Source organism: Centropristis striata, chromosome 8, assembly GCF_030273125.1.
Source record: "Centropristis striata isolate RG_2023a ecotype Rhode Island chromosome 8, C.striata_1.0, whole genome shotgun sequence".
NCBI classification, from domain to species: Eukaryota; Metazoa; Chordata; class Actinopteri; order Perciformes; family Serranidae; genus Centropristis; species Centropristis striata.
Genome location: NC_081524.1, coordinates 5,531,912 through 5,554,835, shown reverse-complemented (window position 1 = coordinate 5,554,835; position 22,924 = coordinate 5,531,912). Strand labels below are relative to the sequence as shown.

The 22,924-nt window shown below is 37.9% G+C and overlaps 1 protein-coding gene across 5 annotated transcripts in view; it reads left to right on the top strand.

Annotated features, from left to right (window-relative positions):
* The window catches only part of map7d1a (MAP7 domain containing 1a), a 76,365-nt gene that overhangs the window by 34,746 nt on the left and 18,695 nt on the right, over positions 1–22,924 (top strand). Inside the window, exons 3-12 of one of the 5 annotated variants that reach the window (XM_059338553.1) lie at positions 1,442–1,510; positions 2,655–2,675; positions 7,925–8,088; positions 9,085–9,196; positions 13,793–13,897; positions 16,214–16,336; positions 16,466–16,587; positions 17,701–17,831; positions 19,617–19,855; positions 22,473–22,734. In XM_059338553.1, the coding sequence (XP_059194536.1) occupies positions 1,442–1,510; positions 2,655–2,675; positions 7,925–8,088; positions 9,085–9,196; positions 13,793–13,897; positions 16,214–16,336; positions 16,466–16,587; positions 17,701–17,831; positions 19,617–19,855; positions 22,473–22,734 (1,348 nt within the window). Of the gene's footprint in view, positions 1–1,441; positions 1,511–2,654; positions 2,676–7,924; positions 8,089–9,084; positions 9,197–13,792; positions 13,898–16,213; positions 16,337–16,441; positions 16,588–17,700; positions 17,832–19,616; positions 19,856–22,472; positions 22,735–22,924 lie in introns of all 5 variants that reach the window. The other 4 variants (XM_059338551.1, XM_059338552.1, XM_059338554.1 and 1 more) reach the window with 4 other exon arrangements.

Genomic DNA, 22,924 nt, shown 5'->3' with positions numbered 1-22,924 from the left:
ACAAAGAAGACACAAAATTACCAAAAAAGTAATTAAAGGGACCTTCCACACACAACACGGTAAAGTGCCATTCATATAAAACTCTCATTAAACTTTCATATCAAGGTGGGGGCCACAAAATATCGTCACGAGGGCCACAATTGGCCCGCGGGCCGCGAGTTTGAGACCCATTTACAAGGAATGTTATGTGTGAGAACACATCAGATACATCACAGAGGGAAGACATATATGTAAGAGCCCCCTGTAGTCATCACAGTCAAACATCCACAGAGCAGATTTAGAGCCTGCCACATGCTGCAGCTTTTATTTTGGAGGAGATTGGCGTCCGTGAAGATTTTTTTTCTGCAAACATTTGTTCTTTGGGTTTTTTCTCAGCACAAATGGTCTTCAGCCTTTGTTGAGCATCGGTGGTGAAACGTTGACGCTGCCAGCTTCCTGTCATTGTCTTGTGGCATGCATTTCCTTGTGATGACATTTCAGAGTTAAAAGCTCTGTGGTGCAGATTCTGCAGCAGTGAAGGAAACATTTCCTCATATGTTCATCAGAGGGCAGATGCATCATTGTTGCATCAGGTCAGTTTGGGGTTTAGGGAGCTTGGACACAAAACACAAGTAATAGTGAATATGCAGACCTTCAAAATAAATGCTTTAGTTAACAAAATGCTATTGTGGAAATTGGCTAAATGATATACTGTATATTTTTTGCATAACACAAGTAATCCTCCAGGAATGATTCAAACTATGGTGATCTTGACTAACCAGCTTTAATTGAGTACTTAGTAAGAGCTTTATAATCTTTTTAATTGCTCATTTATATGGAAGTATGTCATGACTCGCTCGGTTGGATGTTTTGGCTGTGTTGGTGTTGCAGATCAAGGGATGTTGTGTTTGTTTCAACCTGCATAGAAACATAGAGGAATGTGATTGTGCCTGTTTTTTGTTTTTTTTTAAAGATATTTTTGGCCATTTTTGGGCTTTATTGATAGAGACAGAGTGAATGGGAAGACAGAGGGGAAGAGCTCTGAGTTGGATTCACGTGTCCCTGCTTCTTATATTTGTCCTTGTTTAGCTCGGTATTTTTAAATGGTTTTACTCATGTTGTTTTGTGTTATGATTGTCGTAACTATGCACCTTATGCAGTGGCACTTTTGTTGTATAGTTGCCTATATAATGACAATAACAGATTTTAAATATTGTGAAGTAATAAGATTCCTCACACTGCAAAAAGCTGCAAAAGTGCCAAAACTATTCATTTTATAAGCACATACGGGTAAAAGAAATTACGTTTTTGTCAGTGTGAGGAATATCGGTATCGAGTTGAACATTTTAGTATCGTGACAACCGTAATATAAATAAAGTGGATTGGATTGGATCAAAGGGTTAAGTTTACAAAATTCCACCGACTCATCCTCTCCCTATTTTTCTCCTTCTTCTCATCTCAGACATCATGAAGTCAGAAGACCGACAGAAGCTGGCCAAGGAGCGGAGAGAGGAGAAGGCCAAATATCTGGGTGAGTTTACAGGAGGAGAGCTCCCCCTAGTGGTGGGGTGGAAGAGGTTCTGGTTTCACATTTGCAGTTGTGTTGCTTTAGGGCCGCCTCCAGGCTGCAGATGGCATGCACATGTAGCACAGAGGAGATAAAAGGGTAGTTTGGGCTGAATCAGCAAAAAGCCAAGCCACCATTTTACCAAAAACTACAACAACTTTCATTTTCCACATGCATGCTGAAATAAGCAGTGTCCAAATCATTGCTTATTCATTTTGGTTGACATATTAGTGCTTTAACCCTCTGGAGTCCATGAAACCACCTGCACATGACTTCTTCATGACGTGAAGACATAAAAATGAAGCAACATTGAGTCTTGCCATCAGCTTCCCTTTAAAGTTCTGGCTTGAAACTACATGCCAGATTTTTTTTTAATTATATTCGGCCAAGTAAAAACGGAGATAATGTCAAATATATTTAGTATAAAATATTGAATTAGATATTATCCTCATTTTACCTGTTATATGTTATATTTGCAACCTGTATTCATATCAGATTTTATGTTTTCCTTTGTTTCTTTTGGGTTCAAAATTTTAATCAAGTAAGTCAAAGTTAAAAATTAATTATCAGGACATATGGCATGGCATGGTATAGTTTTTTTTAACAATTTTTTAAACAGATTTTTTAACAGACATAGTAGCCGAAGATTTCAGAGGGTTAACTCACATCTGCACTAAAATATATGTTGATACAATTTTAAAAAAGATATTCCTCACATTGACAAAGACGTCATTTCTTTTATCCCTATGTGCTAATAAAATGAATTATTTTGGCTCTTTTGCAGCTTTTTGCAGCGTGAGGAATCTTATTACTTCACAATATTTAAAATCTGCACTGAGACACCAAAACATAGAAACCTTCTACATTTTATCCCAACCTGAATTGATGCAGTTTGATCAATTGGTGAAAAACTACAGTGCTTTTTACTTGGGCATCATATCGATTGACTTATTATGTGTCAGTTGATGATGCGTTTCTTTGCCCAAGTCGTTATTTTGTGTTTAACACGCGGCTGTCACATTGTCACCTGGCTACACGCTGGTCGTGCACTGCTTTGCATGACTGACAGTTGCTTCTGTCTTCTCTTTCACTCATTTTTCTCCTGCAGAAGAGCTCAGCGTGTTGCAAGGTAAGCCACTCACCTATGTGTATGTGGTGGTGGTGGTGGTGGTGACCCATTTCGACCGTTCTGTCGTATTTGGATGTCTCAATTAATGGAGTTCAGTTCTAACTAGAGTTGGGCAATAAACCAAAAAGTTACAGACATTATGTGTGTTTTTTTTAAAAGCTTTTCCCATGTCGCTTTTAAAAACCACCCAGTAAAAACAAATATTGACTTGCTTTGGCCCCATTTCTCCTTCATTTAATGTCTTACTTTATAACTTAGCAGCATGCAAAATACACCAGTGGTAATGCTTCAGCAATTTTGCTTATTGTATTTATAATAATCAAAGAGATATTGCAAAAAAAAAAAAAAGAATGTTTTTGACACTTTCTTGTAGGGCTGGGCGATATATTGATATAAAAGATTGATATATTTTTAAATGTGATATGGAATTAGACCGTATCGCATATATTGATATAGTTCAATTTTTTTTCTTTCTTTATATATAAATGCTGCCCTTACTAGGGTTTGTCATATTTAGTTCTTTTGCAATGTTCGTTATTCTTTTTTTCATATTAATATATTTATTTCAGAAAAAGATTGGCCTATTTTATTTCATAAGCTATTTTTATTTAAGATATTCTTTTATTTAAATGTGCATTATATAGAGATTTTATTTTTTTTTAAAAGGTACTCTTCTTGTTATACAGTATTTATGTTCACTTAAATAAACGGTTTCAATAAAACTACTTGTGACATGTCATATTTGGCTTTGACTTTGACTGAACATTTGCTCTCACTTTGCGATAAAAATATTGGGATATATATCGGTTATCGCCTAAATATATCGGTATATGCCTTTTGGTCCATATCGCCCAGCCCTACTTTCTTGTCAAGGTAAAAAATGTGCAGTTACAATATTGAATTGTGGTCATATTGCCTAGCTCTAGAGTGGATTCATTCATTTAATCCCCATGGTGTTTCTTGTTTAAAAATCATGGTTGGTGTATTTTTTTTCCTTTTATCATAAAAATGTCAACTAATTGCAACCTTTTCTCTCTCTGAACATCATCAATGTGTCTTTCACAAACATCATGTAGGCATAGACTGATCACTTAACCAATCATTTATCTGTAAACACGTTATTATTGGTTGTGAAGCAGCTTATTCTTAGTTCAGATAGAAGAAGAAGTAGCACGCCCTCAGTTTGAACTCCGTTCGCCCACACGTTCCATATGCAGACGCCACAGAACTCCTCCGATTTTGATTTTATCCTTTTAAAGATAACATGTTTGAACCGCATGCCGCAAACCCTCAGTGATTACCATTTCACTGAAGAAATGTGAGGTTTGTAGTGACACTCGGGATCCAGATTTATCTTGGCTGCAACTTAACATCTAAACAACTTTTATATTGCCAAACACAAAGTCCCACAGTTCAAAATGTTCTGAAACAGCAAAATATGTAAATTAGTATTTACTTGTTTAGATGCACAGCTGAAGGACGATGTTTTTCACAGATTTTTCTTTTTTTTCTTTTTAACTATGGTAGTCAGTGATAGAGAGAAATATTCATTCATATCTTGGAGTTGCATCATATAATTTGAGCTCTTAATTACCTTTAGAGAAACTGGTAAAATCTTAATAATAAGCTTTATTGGCCCCAGTTTCATTAGGGTTCCTCAAAGCTATATTAATGCTTTTATAAACAGTTAAGGCATAATCATGATGTATATCCTCATGTGGCACTAATTTATTTAAACTCTCTAGGGCTGAACCAATGTATCTACAGTCAAAACTTCTGTTAAGGTTTCTGAATGAAGCTTTGAACGTCTGTCGTCATCCCCCTAAAAATGTTTTTTTAATATTGTGGTTATATAAATGTAATTTATGGCGCTGTTAGATTGCTGTTAGACTGCTCTGTTAATAATGGTGCTTGTTTTCCTTTGTGTGTGGCAAGAGGGATAACAAACTGCTTTTTGACTGCAGGGAAGATGTTGTTTTTGAAAGGCTAAACACCAGTAGAAAAAAAAATAAAAAATGTCAGTGTGTATATATTGTGCTTTATCTTTACATTGTCAATAAGGGAGTTTTTCTTTATTTTGTGGCGATTATATTATATCTCAAGGACACAATCAAAAAGTAAATCAGTGAGCTCCAAAACAGCGATGCCGGTAAATGTTTTCATTCCAGTCAAACAACAGTTAATCTGGCCTGGTGCAACTAAAGGTGCATTTGTTTGGACAAATATAATAACAGCAACAAAAATAGCTAATAAGAGCTGCTATCTAGCCATTTTCCATCCTTTCTTGATATTTACCAAAATTATTATTGAGAAAACCACAGGAAATAGCTAGATATCAGCTCTTAAATCAAACTCTTATGAGCTATTTTTAGTGTTATTATTATATTTGTCAAAACAAATGTACCTTTAGTTGTAAAAGTTCTTGTAAAATAGTTGTAATTTTAGTTGTAAAAGTTCTTGTAAAATAAACAAGAAATTGAAGAAAACAAGGGTGGTCTGTATATATCTCGTCAGTCAAACAGCAGCCAGAACTATTCAGTGCAGCCCTAAAACTATCATACTTTCATCAATGACATGTTGTCTAATCCGTCTGTGTGTTCGACAGCAGTAAGATGAGTTTGACACACTTCATAGTGAGGATCAGTCTAATTGTTGGGCACGCCAGATGGTACGGGTCCCATCTAATACCTTCAGTCAGACCTGGATATGAGATTAGATCTTGGCAAAGCTTGAGTTTACAATATCAGCTTAAAAGAGATCTTGACCAGGAAGGTTTATCAACCAGTAGTATCACTTGTTTAGTAGTAAAAGGCGCATGATTAGAAAATCCTAGCTTTTATCTTTTCGGGCCCTTTGAATGACTCACATCAGGGAATTGTCTGCGACTGCACAGAGGCTGCTGTCCTGTCTTGTCTGTCTTTGGTGGGACGGTATAAATACTTTATGTAGCCGGGTTAGAGCAGCACTCAGCTTCTGATTATTTAATGGTCTTACTGTAGTAGGTCCCGATGCTACTTGTCAGCGCTGATCACTGTCAGGAGAGAGTCGAGGAATGCATTTTAAAGCAATGTCAGCTTTAAGATATGCAGAATTGGACATCTGTTTATCACTCAATACTCTGTCGTATTGATGCATAAATGACTGATGATAAATGCAAATCAGAGAAAATTGTGCAAGTCATTCAGACTAACGATTTTAAGCCCCCTGGCCAATTTCCTTCTATATTAATATAATTTACTTCTATCTTTGTGAGGACCCTCATTGGAACAGTGAATTCCCTTGCAAGGTTATAATAGTTTTGGATTTTTCATTAGTTTTTGTTTTAATTTTGTTGTGAATTTTTGTTTTCAAATTCAGTTAGTTTTAATGAGTTTTTAGAGTGAGTTTGCTAGTTTTAGTTTAGTATTTATTCTTTTTAAATGCTTTAGTTTTAGTTTAGTTTTTATTAGTTTTAGTTTTTTGTAATGTGGTATTTGTTGGGTGGGAGATTAAAAGAGGTCACAGTAAATTTAGCCTTTATTTCCTTTGTCTTATCCATCTTCATTATGTATGAAAAAAGTTGACAAAGACGAAAACGAAGGACATTTTCACTATAATTTTAGTTAGTTTTGTAACCGCACAATACAGTTTCAGTTAATTATAATTATCATGTAACCTTTAACCCTTAAAACAAAGTCTGAAATCTCAAAAAAGCCTTTAAAGAAGTGAGGACCGGCCGAAATGTCCTCACTTTGCAAAAATGTCCTCACTCTGTTGGTTAAAAACATGTTCTGCTCCTCACTATGTAGGAAGTACAAGAACACACACACACACACACACACACACACACACACACACACACATACACACACACATACACACAGGCACTTCTTGCTTTATAGGTACATATGACCTAAAAGTTTCCCTTGTGAAGAGAGAGGAAGCGTTATGGATGTTGACAACAGAAATCTGTCTCTGCAAGCCTTTAATGATGCATTTGTGTGAGATTGAAGCAGTTCCTCTGTTCTCATCACAGCCCAACGAGTGAATTATGAAGCGTTTTCACTGCACTTTAGCCGCAGCACCACGTCTTAAGATCTGTATCCCTGGAAGGTAAAGATGTGTCTTCTCTCAAATCGAGGCCATCATGTAGCGATGAGCTGCACTGCAGCACAGCAGATCTTTTTTTTTTTTTGTTGCCGCAAGGTTCTGGCAAGCAGTGGCTCAGATATAACTCAGCTTTTTTTGTTCCCCCTCTCACATAAAAGGCGAACTGTGTGCCTCCCAATAAATTTGAACCCCTCTAGCCTCCAGCATCTCTGCAATGATCCGTCACCATAATCTCAACTCCACTACCAGTTGCTTTTGTTGCATCAAGTGCTTTAGCGAGCTAAGCCTCGCCTCCTTGCAGAAGCTGATTCTTCATGGAGGTTTTCACTTTGTAGTTTAAAGAAATATGGTGAGTTGTGTACACAGAGAGGCAGCTGCAAAAGGCTTCTTAACGCCTGCTTTGAATGGCTCAGGGACAACAAGACGATTTCCATATCAAAGTGTGTGGTTTATTGAAGCTGACGTGGAGCCTTGATGAGATTAGTGTAGTGTAAAAGTGTCACTTCAGAAGTACTGTATCTAACCCTTTATGCAGCATTCTGTGTAAAAGTCAAGTAATTGAATTTGTTTTTCTGAACATAAAGCAGGGTTGAGGTGAAGGGCAACGTGTTTCTCTTTCAAAGACACAAAATGACCAAAGAATTTTATAAAATTAAGCAAAAAAGGACTCAAATTGACCAAAAAATGACCACTAAAAGACACAAATTGACCAAAAAAAGGAAACAAAATGACCAAAAAAGACACAAATTGACCACAAAATGATCAAAAAAAAGACACAAAATGACCAGAAAAGACACAAAATGACCAAAAAAAAGACACACAAAAATGGCAGAAAAATACTAATAGTTTTCATTGTAGAGTGCAAATTCACGTTTTAAAAATGGTCTAGAAACATAAATGGCACACTGTGAAAGCTCCTATGATGCACTTTTAACTGACTTTCTCAGCTTGTCTACATATCATATATAAATAAAGTTATTACTGTGTGTATTTTCAATAAATAGATGGATTCCAGAGGTTTAAGTACAAACTGATACAGGCCTTTCGAAGAGTATATGCGCTATACAGAAAGCACCAAAAGAAGAGAGAGATGGCTCCTTTGTCCAATGCTCTTTTGGTAAAATCTTCCTCTCTTGACCTTGTTTTCTGCTCCATCGTAGCTGCTAAAAAGAGCCAGTGGCTGGAGAAGGAGGAGAAGGCACGGCAGCTGAGGGAGCAGCAGCTGGAGGAGCGCCGCAGGAAGCTCGAGGAACAGAGGATCAAGGCGGAGAAACGGCGAGCTGCCCTGGAGGAGAGACAGAAACAGAAACTGGAGAAGAACAAAGTACGTTTGGACGAGAACACCCACTATGTTAAACATCATCCATCCAATATGCAATTGTGTTTATAGGGTGGTGACAGTTACACATACTTTTTTTTTTTATTTCTTACTGAATTGATATCCAGAGGTAAAACAGGAATGTCTTCACTCACTTGAATGAAAACGATCCTGAAGAGCAGGGTCGTTTTTTCTCCCATGAAAAAAGCCTGGTCACTGATTGGATAGAATGCTAAGCAGGATGTGACGTAGTACTCTACATGACAACAACAACACGCGCCATTTGTAAAAGCCGGTGAAGCAGTGTTGCCAACGTAGTGACTTTGTTGCTATATTTAGCAACTTTTCGACTCTTCTTAACGAGCTGCACGGGGCCGGCGGCTCGTTAAGAAGAGTAAGAACGAGTCGAAGCGGCTCATTCCTCCTGCAGCAGTCTCTCCCAGCTGCAGTCACAGAGCCAGAGGGGATGTAAACCTCTTAGCGTCCAGTCTGCAAATTGCTAACCGGCTAACAGTTAGCTCTGTAGCAGAACAGTGTGTATGTGCTGCTGCTGCAGGAGGTGTTCACTTAGCGATCTCTGTTTGTTTACAACAAGCACCGGACACTCTGTGCACAGTTAGCGATGCCGGTTAATTCACAATCACTATGTTTATGATCAGCGGAGAAGCTGTGCATAATTAGCCATGCTGCTTTGTTTATATCAGCTGCTGACTTTGTGCACAGTTAGCGACGGCGGCCACAGTTGCGTCTCCCGTGTTTAATCCATCGATATGATCAAAAACCAAACGTCACCTCCAGAGTCTCTAAATCCCTCTGGGGGCCTTTTTGCAGAGTGAGGGACTTTTGAGAGGGCGTGGCCTTTCCCCCTAAAGGAAACACGGCTTAAGTCAGGCTGGGTGCTTGAATCCAGGCGTTCCAGCTCAGGGCCGTACCAGGCCACCCAGTTCTGCAAATATTCCCTTTGACAGTTTGAATAACTGATATCTGTCCTTCCTTCTACAGGAGCGATATGAGGCCGCCATCCACAGATCAACCAAGAAAACATGGGCAGAAATCCGCCAGCAAAGATGGTCCTGGGCCGGCGCACTCAGCCAGAACTCCAGCCAGAAAGAAGGTGAGTCCACTGACCCAATCTGGATTCACAGCCTCATAAAAATATAATAACCGAATGACTCACCTGCAATCAATAAAGAATAACTGCAGGAACTCTTCTTGCAGGAACGGTGCAGCGTATGACTTGTACTGGGTATAGATTCTGTCTGTTGAAGTTTATATTCGGCACTATTGTCTCTCGGGTTTCAGTGCCATTAACCTCTTTCAGTCCATTAGAGGATGTGTAGAATGTTTTTATGGTACCGGCTATAAAATAAAAAGTAGACCTGGCGTGGCTAATTTGTCTCCCAGTGATTGACCTGCTACAGCTGTCTGACGTCCTTGCAGAGGTTTTTTTTTTCTTTGAAGGGAGATGAGGCGTGTTGGGTCTGAGGAAAAGCATTTAGCACACAACACAAGTGCTTATGGATGTGCTTATAAATTGCTCTTAGGGGGCTACAGCTTGCAGTTATTTATATTTTCTGATTACTGTGTGTGTCTCTCAGCTGTGCTGTTACTGATTTGTAAAGGATGAATTATTAATGAAACTGTTTTTTACAATTAATCATTTAGTCTGTAAAATCTTAAAATGTCCATCTCAATTTCCCCAAGCTTAAGATGATGTCTGAAGTGAACATAAATACTGCATAACATCAGGAGTACCTTTTTTTAAAAAAATCATTTGAAAATGCTGCAATGGAGATCCTTCAATGTGTTCTGGCATTTTAAAGGCTAAATGATTAGTGGTTTAATAAAGTAAATAAGTAGAGAGATGGTTCGGTAGTGAAAACTAGTTGTTAGATGCAGTCTAACAAGTTTTTTCTATCAGTCAACAAGAGTTTAAATTAGCCAATAAGCATTTAAGTTATTCATCAAACAGAAATACCAAAATTGATTTGGTTGCTATCAACGAAATTGAATATTTTAGGTTTTGTACAATTAAAGTTTAAAACACGATCTTTGGAACAATTGATGATTAAAATGATCATATAATATAGGTCTGGGCGATATGTACCAAAAGCCATATTCCTATATATTTAGGCTGCATATCGATATATATCCTGAAACTTTTAATCGCAAAGTGAGAGCAAATGTTTAGTCAAAGTCAAATATGACATGTCACAAGTAGTTTTATTCAAACTGTTTAATTAAGTGAACATAAATACTGTGTAACAACAGGAGTACCTTTAAAAAAAAAAAAAAAAAAGTCAAAGCTCCATAAAGTACACATTTAAATAAATAAAAAATCTTAAATAAAAACAGCCTATGAAATGAAATAAAAGTCAATCTTTTTCTGAAATAAATATATTTATATGAGAAAAGATTAACGAACATTACAAAATAACTGAATATGACAAACCCTAGTAAGGGCAGTATTTATATATAAAGAAAACAATTGAACTATATCGATATATGCAATGTGGATTAATTCCATATCACATTTAAAAATATATTGATGTATATCTTTTATATTGATATATCGCCCAGCCCTACCCGAAACCTTGAGAAAAGTAGAAGATCCTCACATTTGAGAAGCTGATTCTTGCAATTGTTTGGCATTTTTGCTTGTGTCATCAGAATAGTTGTAGAACAGAAGCATTGCAGCCTGAAATTGGTGCATTCTCGCCTTAATCCCAACAGAAAAATAAATGTCTCAGTCAGGTGTCGTGTTTCAGGCTCCCTGCTGGGGTTGGCACATGATGTTGGCAGGTGCACCGCCAACAATGCTGCCTAAACACATTTGGAAAGCACCAGAGGTTTTGTTTTGTTATATTTTTGGCTGCATCAGTCACACTCCTCCACCTCAACACACCATTTCCTCTAATACTGCAGCGCTGTCCTTGCAGGCTAGTTGCCTCTTAAACATTACTTCAGCGCCATTAGCTGCCGATCACGACCAGGCTGTATTGATCGCACAAAGTGAAAATGTGTTCAGCTTCTTTATTGCATCAGCCGGGTTCTATCAACAAGCAGTAAATTGAATATGTTATCTAATATGCAGTGACTATGGAGGCCCATGACAAAGACAAAACACAATTTTTTCAGACTTTTTTCTCATAAATCTGCTACTTTTTTCTTGCAAATTTGCCACTTTTTTCTCATAAATCTGCAACTTTTTTTCTTGCAAATTTGCCACTTTTTTCTCATAAATCTGCTACTTTTTTTCTTGCAAATTTGCCACTTTTTTCCTCATAAATCTGCAACGTTTTCTTGCAAATTTGCCACTTTTTTCTCATAAATCTGCTACTTTTTTCCTTGCAAATTTGCCACTTTTTTTCTCATAAATCTGCTACTTTTTTCTTGCAAATTTGCCACTTTTTTCTCTTAAATCTGCTACTTTTTTCTTGTAAATTTGCCTCTTTTTTCTCATAAATCTGCAACTTATTTCTTGCAAATTTGCCACTTTTTTCTCATAAATCTGCAACTTTTTTCTCGTAGATTTGCCACTTTAATCTAGTTATTTTGCGACTATGGATGAGTGTCGTTAGCTGTGATGTTACTTCATTTCAGAACAACACAAACAGCATGAATAACAGACAGATAATGCTTAATTTTTTTGTAACAATAGTTAAGACATTTTTCATAACTGCTCTCACAGTTCCATCTTTAGAAGAAGCGCGGACTGTTGTTGCCTTAGTTTGAAAGAATTTTATGTTTAAAGTGGCAAATCTGTGAGAAAAAAGTTGCAGATTTACTAGATTAAATGTGGCAAATTTGCACACAAAAAAATAGCAGATTTATGAGGAAAAAAAGTTGGGAAAATAGTGTTTTGTATTTGTCAAGGAACCTCAACACACCACAGACGCCCATGACAAAGACAAAACACTACTTTTCAGACTTTTTTTCTCATAAATCTGCTCCTTTTTTTTAGAAATGATGTTTTAACAGTGCAGCTTGATGGATGCTTCAGTGCTTTTGTGTCATCCTCTTGACTCAAAGCTGTAAATCTGTAAAAAAAAGAGTCCTGACTTCTATCCTACACCATGTAATCGCCCCCGCCATATGCCAGGGGAATTATTGACACTCTAATCAATCTCTGCCTTCCTGCCTCCCTCACCAGCCTGCAGTCTGTCAGATGATGAAAGTAAACAAGCGTAAACAGGCTGCAGTGGAACGGCTGAGTGTTCAGGATGTTATTTAGGAAGTGCTCCAAAGTACCCATCTTAGCCAAAGAGTGTATTGCCTCATTGGCAATTTAAATGGAGACTTTAGACTTTAGACTGCTTTAACACTGTTCCTCTATTACCGTAATGTTCTCTGAGTCATGTTTGACGACATTTGGGAAAAGAGCTTAGCTTTCATTTGATGCAGAGCATTAAAGGGGATGTGGAATTAGGATAGATGCACATGAAAGTAGGGCTGGGCGATATGGACCAAAAGTCTTATCCTGATATATTTAGGCTGAATATTGATATATGATATTCAGGGTTCGTACGGGTGCTTGAAATTCTTGAAAATGCTTGAATTTTAATGTTGAATTTCAAGGTTTGAAAAGTGCTTGGATTTTGGATTAAGTGCTTGTAAATGCTTGAAATTCTTACTGTATTTCTCTTGCAATCTTTTCTTGCAAATTTGCCACTTTTTTCTCATAAATCTGCAACTTTTTTTCTTGCAAATTTGCCACTTTTTTCAATCTGACTATAGATAACCGCATTTTCAATGGAAAAATATATATAAAGTGAATAGCCTATAGCCTATCTGAAATGAAGACCGTCTCGCCTGCGTCTTCTTGTTTCTGAGATGTTTCTTGTTGCTCTACAGTGTATCTTCTTACTGAAGGTAGTTTTTCTAATTCCTAGTGGATGTGAGGACTCCTGAAGCCTATTTTTGGGTCTTTCCTCCTAGTTTGGGTCGTGTTTAGTTCCACCAGCTGCCGGTTGATGATTTCTGTGAGCTTACTTTTGCTCCAAGCCCCTAGATTCCCATACCAGACAGTATGTTTTATGAGATTAGCAAACTACTTTTAGTTGTTAAAAGTGTAATACCATTGCTGGTGGTATGGTTACCCCTAGACATTTTCCATGGTTTAATTGATAATAACCAAAATTATTATCAAGAAAACCAGATATATCCAGATATCAGCTCTTACAGTATACTCTTATGAGCTATTATTGTTGTTATCATTATATTTGTCCAAACAAATTAACCTTTAGTTGTACCAGGCATTAAAATGAAGGAGAAAACAAGGGTGGTCTAATCATTTTTTCCATGACTGTAGATGTTGTTGTAATTTGGGTGAAATGACCCTTTAAAAATGCCTTTGAGATATTCAGAAACATATTATTTTGACATGCTTGTGCCATAGACGACTGTCTACACACCTAAAGGCGAGCTGATGTAAACACACGGTGAACTGAGGCGTGCATGTAAAGCCGTGGAGTTTTTTTTATTATATACACAGTCAGCACACAGGAATGTACTTTAACGGTGGTTGCTCACATTACGAGCAGCATACTGTGGTTGCCTTTACTGTGTGTGTGTGTGTGTGTGTGTGTGGGTGAATGTTTGTGGAGGCATCACTGGAGCGTAACACATGACGCCACAGAAGTTCCCTCTTTCCTCTTCTCAACCATGTGACCTGTGTGAACATCTGTGTGGCGCTCTCTTGGACTCTTAGGCAGATGCTCTGTGTCAACGGTCAACCTGCCCAAACAAGTGGACTCTGTAATAAACAAGCGACTGTCCAAGTCCTCCGCCACGCTCTGGAACTCCCCCAGCAGAAGTAAGGCAACATCTGGAATGCCCCCCACCACCACCACTACTACCCCTTTTACCCCGTTTAATTGTGTCCATCACTCTGCCACCGCCACCGCCAACACCTACGAACCCGTCCATCATTGTCCTCTATTTTTTCAGTTCTTCCCCCTTTCCTGATTTCAGTCCGTCTCTCTTGTGCTTGATGGTTGACAGCCGACTCATTTCCATCTTCCAAAAACCACTATGAGTTCCTTTTTTATTTATTATTTTTTACCCTCCAGAATTTGGGTCGTGGTTTTTGTTTGACATGTTTTTTATGGGTTATGCACAGTGTTTACATTTTGTCCTGCTGTCTTTTTTTTTTACTCTCCTTTGGTTGGTTCATTGTGTGGTTATGGTCATTTCATGTGTTTGTGCAGTCAAATGACTCGCTTTGTGCTCATTTTCACTGTAACGTCTTGGATAAGGGATGTCTTTTATATTGTCTTGAATGCTTTTTTTTTATTTGATCAATGGTTTCCAGGTGGGTGTGATTATTTCTTTGCATCTTGCAAATTTGTGTCTTTTCAATCAACCTTTTCTTCATGTTTCGGAAGAATGCATGCAGCTCCTTTTTTTTTATAAAAGTTAACCAGGTCACGGTGTACTCCTGCAAGAAAGGAGGAACTTTGGTGCTTGAAAAAAAAGTAAAGTTAGAGAGTGAGTCAGCATTTTGCAGGAGATAATGTATTCTGAAAACTCCCCGGAGCAGGTAATGTTCCTCTGTGCTGCTGGAAAAAAACCAGGCAGGTAACTACTCTATCGCTCTTGTCACACAATGACACACCCTGTCTGTGAACATATTCCTCGTCCAACACCTTAAAGCCAGAGAGGAGCAGTTTCAACCCCTAATAAATAGCGACGAGTCTCCGCTCTTCTACGTCTCTGGTTGTACGCTCAAGGCTGTGGTTATAAATAACTGACTCACTGTCTAGACAAGCATTTCAAATAACTCTCTCTCTCTTGGGTGGTACCACTACAGCCCAAGGTTATACTAGACACAGTTACTGAGCTCATTTTCTCTCTCCTCTAATCTCTTTGGGTGGCGCTGTAGAACCTGATGATGTAATAAATTCCTGATAAGGTAATAACCCCGATAATGTAATAAAAAATCTGCACTTGAGTCCATTGAAAATGTAATAAAACCTGATCCAATCCACTTTATTTATGTAGCACAATTTATGGCAAATAGCAAACACAAGGTTTCCAAAGTGCTGCACAAACAATAGATAGATTACACAATGCAAAGAGATGTAGTAAACAATAGAACAGTAAAATGCAATAAGATAAAATAAATTAAAAATGGGATAAAATAGATAAAATCAAATGTAAAATGTACTGCCCGCACAAAATAAAATATGCATGTATACAAAAAAAATGTAAAAAAAATCATAAAATCAACATGAAATCAACACTCTACGTTGTGTTAAAAGCCAACGAGAAGAGTTTTGGAGCTGCAATGGCTGATAATGTAATAACTTCCCGATAATGTAATAAAGTGCATTTCCCAATAATGTAATACACTTTTTACCAATAATGTAATAAAGTATAACATTAATGGGAGGTTTTTGATCAAATCAATGATGGCGGAAAATCCAATATGGCCGAAAAACCCCATTGAGGATGCATTGAGCTGGGATTGGCCCAAGGGTTCCAGTGATACATCCTTAGTGAAAAACGGATGAACGGGTCAAAAGTTAATAAACATTCAACTTACTACAAGTAATGGGTGGTCTGCTAGTTAAATTATTACAATATTGGGGAATTATTACATTATCAGGACTTGCTAAATGAAGGCTGACCTGATAATGTAATAACCTCCCATTAATGTTATACTTTATTATATTATTGGTAAAAAGGGTATTACATTATTGGTAAATGCACTTTATTACATTATCAGGAAGTTATTACATTATCAGGTTTTATTCAATTTTCAATGGACTCAAGTGCAGATTTTTATTACATTATCGGGGTTATTACATTATTGGGAATTTATTACATTATCAGGTTCTACAGGCGCTGAGGTGTCTTATTGGGATTCTGTGTATTTGATTGGGTCTTTATGGCTCATAGAACTATCGTTACATGAGCTATAACCTCAATAACTGCTTCATTTCCCCTTTGGTGACATTTTTATTTATTTTTTTATCACTCTGTCTGGGAAATGAAGGAGAACTCTGCACATATTGATTTCAAAAGTTCCTTTTCATACTCGCAGCAAAGCTGTGGTTCAATTGAGGACATCCATTTGCATCTTTGAAGTTAAAACATTTATTTATTGAGCTGTTTTTCTTACCTGCAGCCCGTAGTCTTGCACTGAGTCCCTGGGAGAGCAGCATCGTGGACCGGCTGATGACGCCAACACTGTCTTTCCTCGCTCGGAGCCGCAGCGCTGCCAGCGTCCTCACCAATGGCAAAGATGGTCGTAAGTTAAAAAAAGAAGGATTAACATTAGTTTTTCTGTCTCCCTCAGAGTAAACCCTTTAAACCATGTTGCTGTGCTTTAATTGTGGGCCACCTTCCCCTACAGACTCTCCTCTCTGCCCCCGTTCAGCCTCAGCCAGCCCCCTCACCTTGTGCGCCCACCAGCCCCACCACCGCTGCTCCGACCGCTGGAGGGTGACGTCCAGCACGCCCGACATCACCCAGCGCCAACACCGACGCAGCTCCACGCCCGTAAGCTGGTTTTTATTCTAGTGGGACTCTATTTTATTTGTGTCTTGTGTGTTTAGCTTAACAATTTTGGTCATTTTGTGTATTTTTTAGTAATTTTGTGTCTTTGTAAGTAATTTTGTGTCTTTTTGTGGGTTTTTTTTTAGTCATTTTGTCTTTTTTGTGCCTTTTTTTAGTAATTTTGTGTCCTTTTTTAGTCTTTTTGTGTCTTTTTTTAAGTCATTTGTGTATTTTTTTTTAGTCATTTTGTGTCTTTTTGTGTCTTTTTTTAGTCATTTTGTATCTTTTTTTAGTCATTTTGCTTAGTTTTTGGTCATTTTGTCTTCTCATTTTGTGTCGTTTTTGGTCATTTTGTGTCTTTTTAGGTAATTTTGTGTCTTTTATTGGTCATTTTGTCTTTTTTAAAAATAATTTTGTCTTTTTTTGGTCATTTTGTGTCTTTTTTGTGTCTTTTTTAGTCATTTTGTCTCTTTTGATGTCTTTTGATGTCTTTTTTAGTCCTTTAGTCCAACATAAAATGTGATTTTGAATCTTTTTGTTTTACTATCAAAACACTATCATGCTCAACAAAGAATTTTAAATATTGCAAATGTGAACAAAGGTGTCAAATCTAACATAAAAGAGGGTTCCATCCAGTTCTATCATTTTATACTAAATCTATTTGAGCTTGTCTCCAGTTTAACTTGGTATATCATCATCAAACTGAAACTGGCCTCATGGAGTTTACAGCCAGAACTTTAGAGGTAAATTTACAGTAGGGCTCCACACTGCTTTGTTTTCTAGTCTGGATGTCATGAAGAAGTCTGGATTTGGTGCTTTTGGAGACTCCAGAGGGTTAAGACAGTTTTAAGTAAGATTACAACGAGGCTGGAATCCATCAATGGACTTACGACGAGAAAGCCTTTTTCCAGAATAAGAGCGCAGTTAAACAGCCGTGAAATATATAGCAGCTGATTCTGTTCCTATAAGCTTCCTGTTCACCTGAAACTGAGTGAGAAGTAAGCGATGAGATTATTGGACTGATGTTGAGAAAACAAAACATGGCCCCTGACTAGATTTTCTCTTTTCCTGTACTTTATGAATGACAGTTTTCTTTTCATCCCTTTTGTCACACAGATGGATAAAAACAAGAAAGAAAAGAGGGACAAAGAACGGGAGAATGAGAAGGAGAAAAGTAACCTCAGTAAAGAGAAAGTCCTCAAGAAGAGACAGTCTCTCCCCAGCATGAGACACAGACCTGACCCCAGGTAAAAACATACGCTTTTTTACTACTTTTTTATTTATTCTTTTCTACAATTTTACTTCCAGTTCAGTTTGAAAGCCGTCAGTTACAACTCTGAATACCAAATAAAAGAAGTTGGGACGCTGTGTAAAAAGTAAATAAAACCAGAATGTATTTTTTAGTCATTTTGTGTCTTTTTTTGTCATTTTGTGTCTTTTTTTGTCATTTTGTGTCCTTTTTTAGTCATTTTGTGTCTTTTTCGGTCATTTTGTGTCTTTTTTTGTCATTTTGTGTCCTTTTTTAGTCATTTTGTGTCTTTTTCGGTCATTTTTACATGTATTTTTGGTCAATTTGTGTCTATTTTGATAATTTTGTGTCATTTTTGGTCATTTTTAAATCTATTTTTGATTGTTTTGTGTCTTTTTCGGTCATTTTTACATGTATTTTTGGTCAATTTTTAAGATCCCAGGACGAGTGGTCATTCCCTCTCGTGTCCTCAGGCCACTCAAATAAATAAATAAATGACATCCATGACAGAAGGGAGGGAATAGGAGGAAAAAAATTCCTTTGACTCAACAAAAAAGCAACAAAGAGCTGTCAGTGCTGTCGGTGCCGGAGGCCAAGATGGGATTAAAAAAAAAAAAAGTCTTCTTCAGCATAATGGATGTTTCCCCTCCTAGTGTTGCTTCGCCTGTATAACTGGGAAGCTGACCGATAATGCACTTTAAGGCCAATGATGCAACGTTGAGTGCTTTGTCTGCTATGGACCTGTTAGCTGCAGTCAGGTTTCTTCAGGACATGTGTCTGGGCTAGGGGTGCGATTATACAGGTATATTTTTGTATGGGTAAAAAAAATGCATATCATGATCTTGGCAACATTCCTACTTCTTAACATAGTGGCGTACAGGTTTCCCATTAATTGCCTTGACCGTGGCGGCCCACCAGAGTCTCATGTGCAGTGCTAACGTCACATTTCAAGCTAATGAAAGTATATTTACTTGAGGTGGACTGATACAGAAATACCCTGAAATATTGTGATAATCTTTTAGGACCATATCGCCCACCCCTAGTCTGGGCTTTACACAAACATCTCAGCCCAGGACTTAAAGAATACTGTGTACAACTTGGTGTATATTCATTAGATAATAATTGTTGATACATTTCCTCTCGGTCATATGTTTACCTAGCCTGGGTATACCCCTACTGCCTTGTGCGCTCGATTTCATTTCGAACTGCAAGACAGTCTGGAAACCAGGGCCGTTTCTTAGCCCTGTTTTAGGGATCCAATCACAGAACAGGGAGGGACGGCAAGACGGTGACGCGTACTACTGGACAGATGGAAGCTTGTAGTTTTGTAGTTTTCTTACAGATCCAACATGGCTGCAGCAGACGTTAAACTCTCTTTAGCTGTAGATGGTGTTTTAAATAGTTTAGAGCGAAAGTTTATTTTAAAAGTAACTGAAACTACAGAGCAGCCAGAGTCAGAACATGCTGCAGAAAAACATTGCAGAAGCAGAATTGAGCATTTTAGTCTCAAAGTAGAGATGCTAGAGGGCTAGTCCGGCTATGTAAACATAAATTTCTGTCGCTCTACATACGTCATCTGGTATAACTGATACGATTGGCTAAGAGCTACCTACAGACGCTTTTGATAGACTGTAGTAGCGCCCAATAAACGGCTCTGGAGAATCGTAAACCACGCCTCCTCTACGGAAAAATGAATAGCTCGTTTCCAGACTAGATCTCATTTGTGATTAGTCTGGTGTTAGCCAGGCTAATGTTTACCCGTTTCTGTGTTCTTGTCTTCCAGTCCCAGTCCTTTATCAAGACAACGGCCGTCGTCCCCGGCAACGCCTAAGGGCAGGACGGCCTCTCCCAGCCCTGCCGCCTCCCCAAGACCTCCATCCACACGTGGAAGTCCATCGACTCCCAAAGCTCGGCCCAAAAGAGCCCGGACCCCCGCCAGGATAGACCACCGCACCTCCTCTCCCATCCCCCTCGAACGAGTGAAGGAGCCACGCAGGCCGGCAACTCCCGAAAGCAGAAAGAGTAAGTGCAAAAAAAAAAAAAAAAAAGGTTTTGATAGTGATTATAACTATGTGCATTTTCATAGGTGTAGGCCCTGGTGACTCAAAGAAATGTCTGTTCTTCGATTGACAAAAACGTGCAGCTTATATATGACATTAAAACGTTTTGGTTTTTTTACTTCTTAGTCAACTTATATGTGCATCATAGCTTAAAAAAGTCTGAGGCCTGGCTTCTTAACCTCAAAATTTTGTCAACTTCAAGTCTAACGAGTCCAGCTTTCGATTCCAAATCTCGTGAGATACTTCTCGTATATTTCTGTCCAGCCTTTTATTTACACTTTTGGTTCCTCGTTGCTTCCTGACGAAATCATATCAATAAATGCTCATTATGACCTATTAGTACTGTTCCTGTTTTATGGTCAAAATAAAGTTTTCAGCTCCATTTCAACATTTTTTCTCTATTTAGAGCATACAGTGGCTCTTTTGTCAATAAAGGTTGCCGACCCCTGGGCTAGTGTCAGTCATTTTCCCTGTGTAATATTTTATAGTCTTATTTTAGTGCATTATAGAGCTTAGGTGTCAGGGATCATTCACTCATTTGGATGTTTCTCTGTGAGGAAACCAATAACAAAGAGAACTATTTTTGGGATGATATAGCATGCTTTATTATCTTTTTTAATACTGTATGTGTATGTTGTTTCCCAAGATCATGATGGGGATTATTAGCTGGTGTTTTTATCAAAAGCCTGAATGAATTTCTGCAATGTCAATATGAAATTTCAATCACGTTGACTAATTTATTTTCACAACGAGCATCAGTCACGGCTCAATGTTCAAACTGAAGGACTAAGTAGTACCTTCTGATTAAATTAGGAACAAAATTGAACTTAATTTACTGTTTTACTTCATCACAAACAGTATAGAGCACAATAAAAGCATAACTAAAGTAATTAAGATAAGGATAAAGGAAAAAAAATGAAATGGTTGAAAGCTGTGGAACAAGGTAGCAAGTGAACCTTGAGTAGTTTACTGCAGAATATTCAGCAGTTTTTGATTCACCACATTGATCCGCTGTCATGTTTGCAGAGTCTTATGATTCAGTATTTGTGGATTTGGGAAAGCTTCTCTCCACAGCTGAGTCATATTGAATTTTTTTGTTATGTACTCAAAGCACAGAAGAATAGTCCTAATGGAAAAACTGAACAATCCTCATGAAAAGCTCTTTTTCTTTCAAGAAGCAATAGGCAACAATTACCATCCGGCTTAATTAGCCATGAAAACAAAGAGAATGTACTGCATGAACCACACAGCTCAATGGTCTGTGTGTGTCCTCACACACAGCACTAAGCGGCTGCACTAATCAGCCTTAATTATGTAATTACTAAGTTCTTAGGCTGAAGCCATGGCTGTTTACAATTTCTTTTTGCTGAGGACAGAATGTTTCACAGCGCATGTGAATAGAAAAGGCTGGAGTTGAATGTGTGATCGATAGGAACCACCTTTGAGAAAACACCACTTTAACCCTTTGATGCACAACATATTATAAATACCTTCTAATGCACAACATGGGTCTAAAGTGACCCGATATGTATGAGTTTTTATGTTCTATATCTTTGCAATAAATTATTTTCATCATTCAGTGTTCCAGGTTTTCCTCAATTAGTTTGTTTTTGATCATCATACATCCTACTTTTATGTTTTCCTTAAATATATTTTTTAATAAAATCCCTTTTTGTGTCACTATACTTTTCTAATACACAACATGGGTGAAAAATGACCCATATCCATTTTTTTAGCCAAGTAGCTTGCTAAGCTAACCACTTAGCTAACTTCTTGGCTAAGTATTTAGCTAAGTAGCTTGCTAGGCTAACTACTTAGCTTACTAGCTTAGCAAGCTACTTAGCCAAGAAGTTAGTGTTATAATACAAAAAACTTTTTTTCCTCATAAAGTATGAGAGGCAAAATGGAAATTACGATCTGTTTTTATCAAAAACAAGATATTTAAAGAATATTTGGAATATTTAATCATAAAATGAGTTGATATCAAAAGATAGAGCACAGAAACACACAGCAGCATTAAATAACATGGGGAATGAATGTGGGTAATTTTTGACCAATGTTGTGCATCAAAGGGTTATACGTTACTTGTAGGGAAGCATAAACAATCACATCAAAGGTTTATTTTAAGTTACAGAGCACCATATCTGTGTTCATACGGGTGCCTGAAATCCTTGAAAATGCTTACATTTTAATGTTGTATTTTCAAGATTTGAAAGTGCTTGGATTTTGGATAAAGTGCTTGAAAATGCTTGAAATTCTTACTGTATTTCTCTTGCAATCTGACTATAGATAATCACATGTTAAATGAAAAAAATACTAAATTGAATATTGAGATTAGCTAACTTTAGCCTACTTTTGGTTGTTAAAATCGTAAAACCATCGCTGTTGGTATGGTTGAGTGAAATGACCCCTTTTAGCATGCAAGTACTCATCTAAAACATGCAACAACGGTTGTAAGGTCCTGGAAAAGCTTGAAAATGGACTTTGAAAGTCCTTGAAAAGTGCTTGAATTTGACCCGTGAAAAAGTGTATGAACCTTGTATATAACAGTTGTTTTCCCTGTTTCCCTGTTTTTTTAGGTTCCCCTGCCATGGCAGTAGCCTCCCCCCATGCATCGAGCACACCTGTTCCAGCCACTGCAGCCTCTCCCTCACCTGAGCCGGCACATTTAGCTCCTTCTGGCCCCGCATCGTCCCCGGCACCCTCTCCGTCACCCAAGCCTATGGCGGGCACCAACGACCCAGAGGAGGCGGGTCGCATCCTGGCAGAGAAACGCCGCCAGGCCCGGGAGCAGAGGGAGAGGGAGGAGCAGGAGCGCCGCGAACAGGAGGAGAAGGAGAGGTCAGAAGGTTTTAATATGCCTTGAAAACACAACTGGAGACAGTCGGCAATGTGTTGGCCTTGCATAGTCAAAGATCTGTCAAGATTAGTCATTGTGCAATGGGAAAAAAGGAATTTTAAACACTTGTGTGCCGATGCTGAATGACAGTAATTCCCAGGCTGTGTTCCCACTTATGGGTTTGGTCATTTA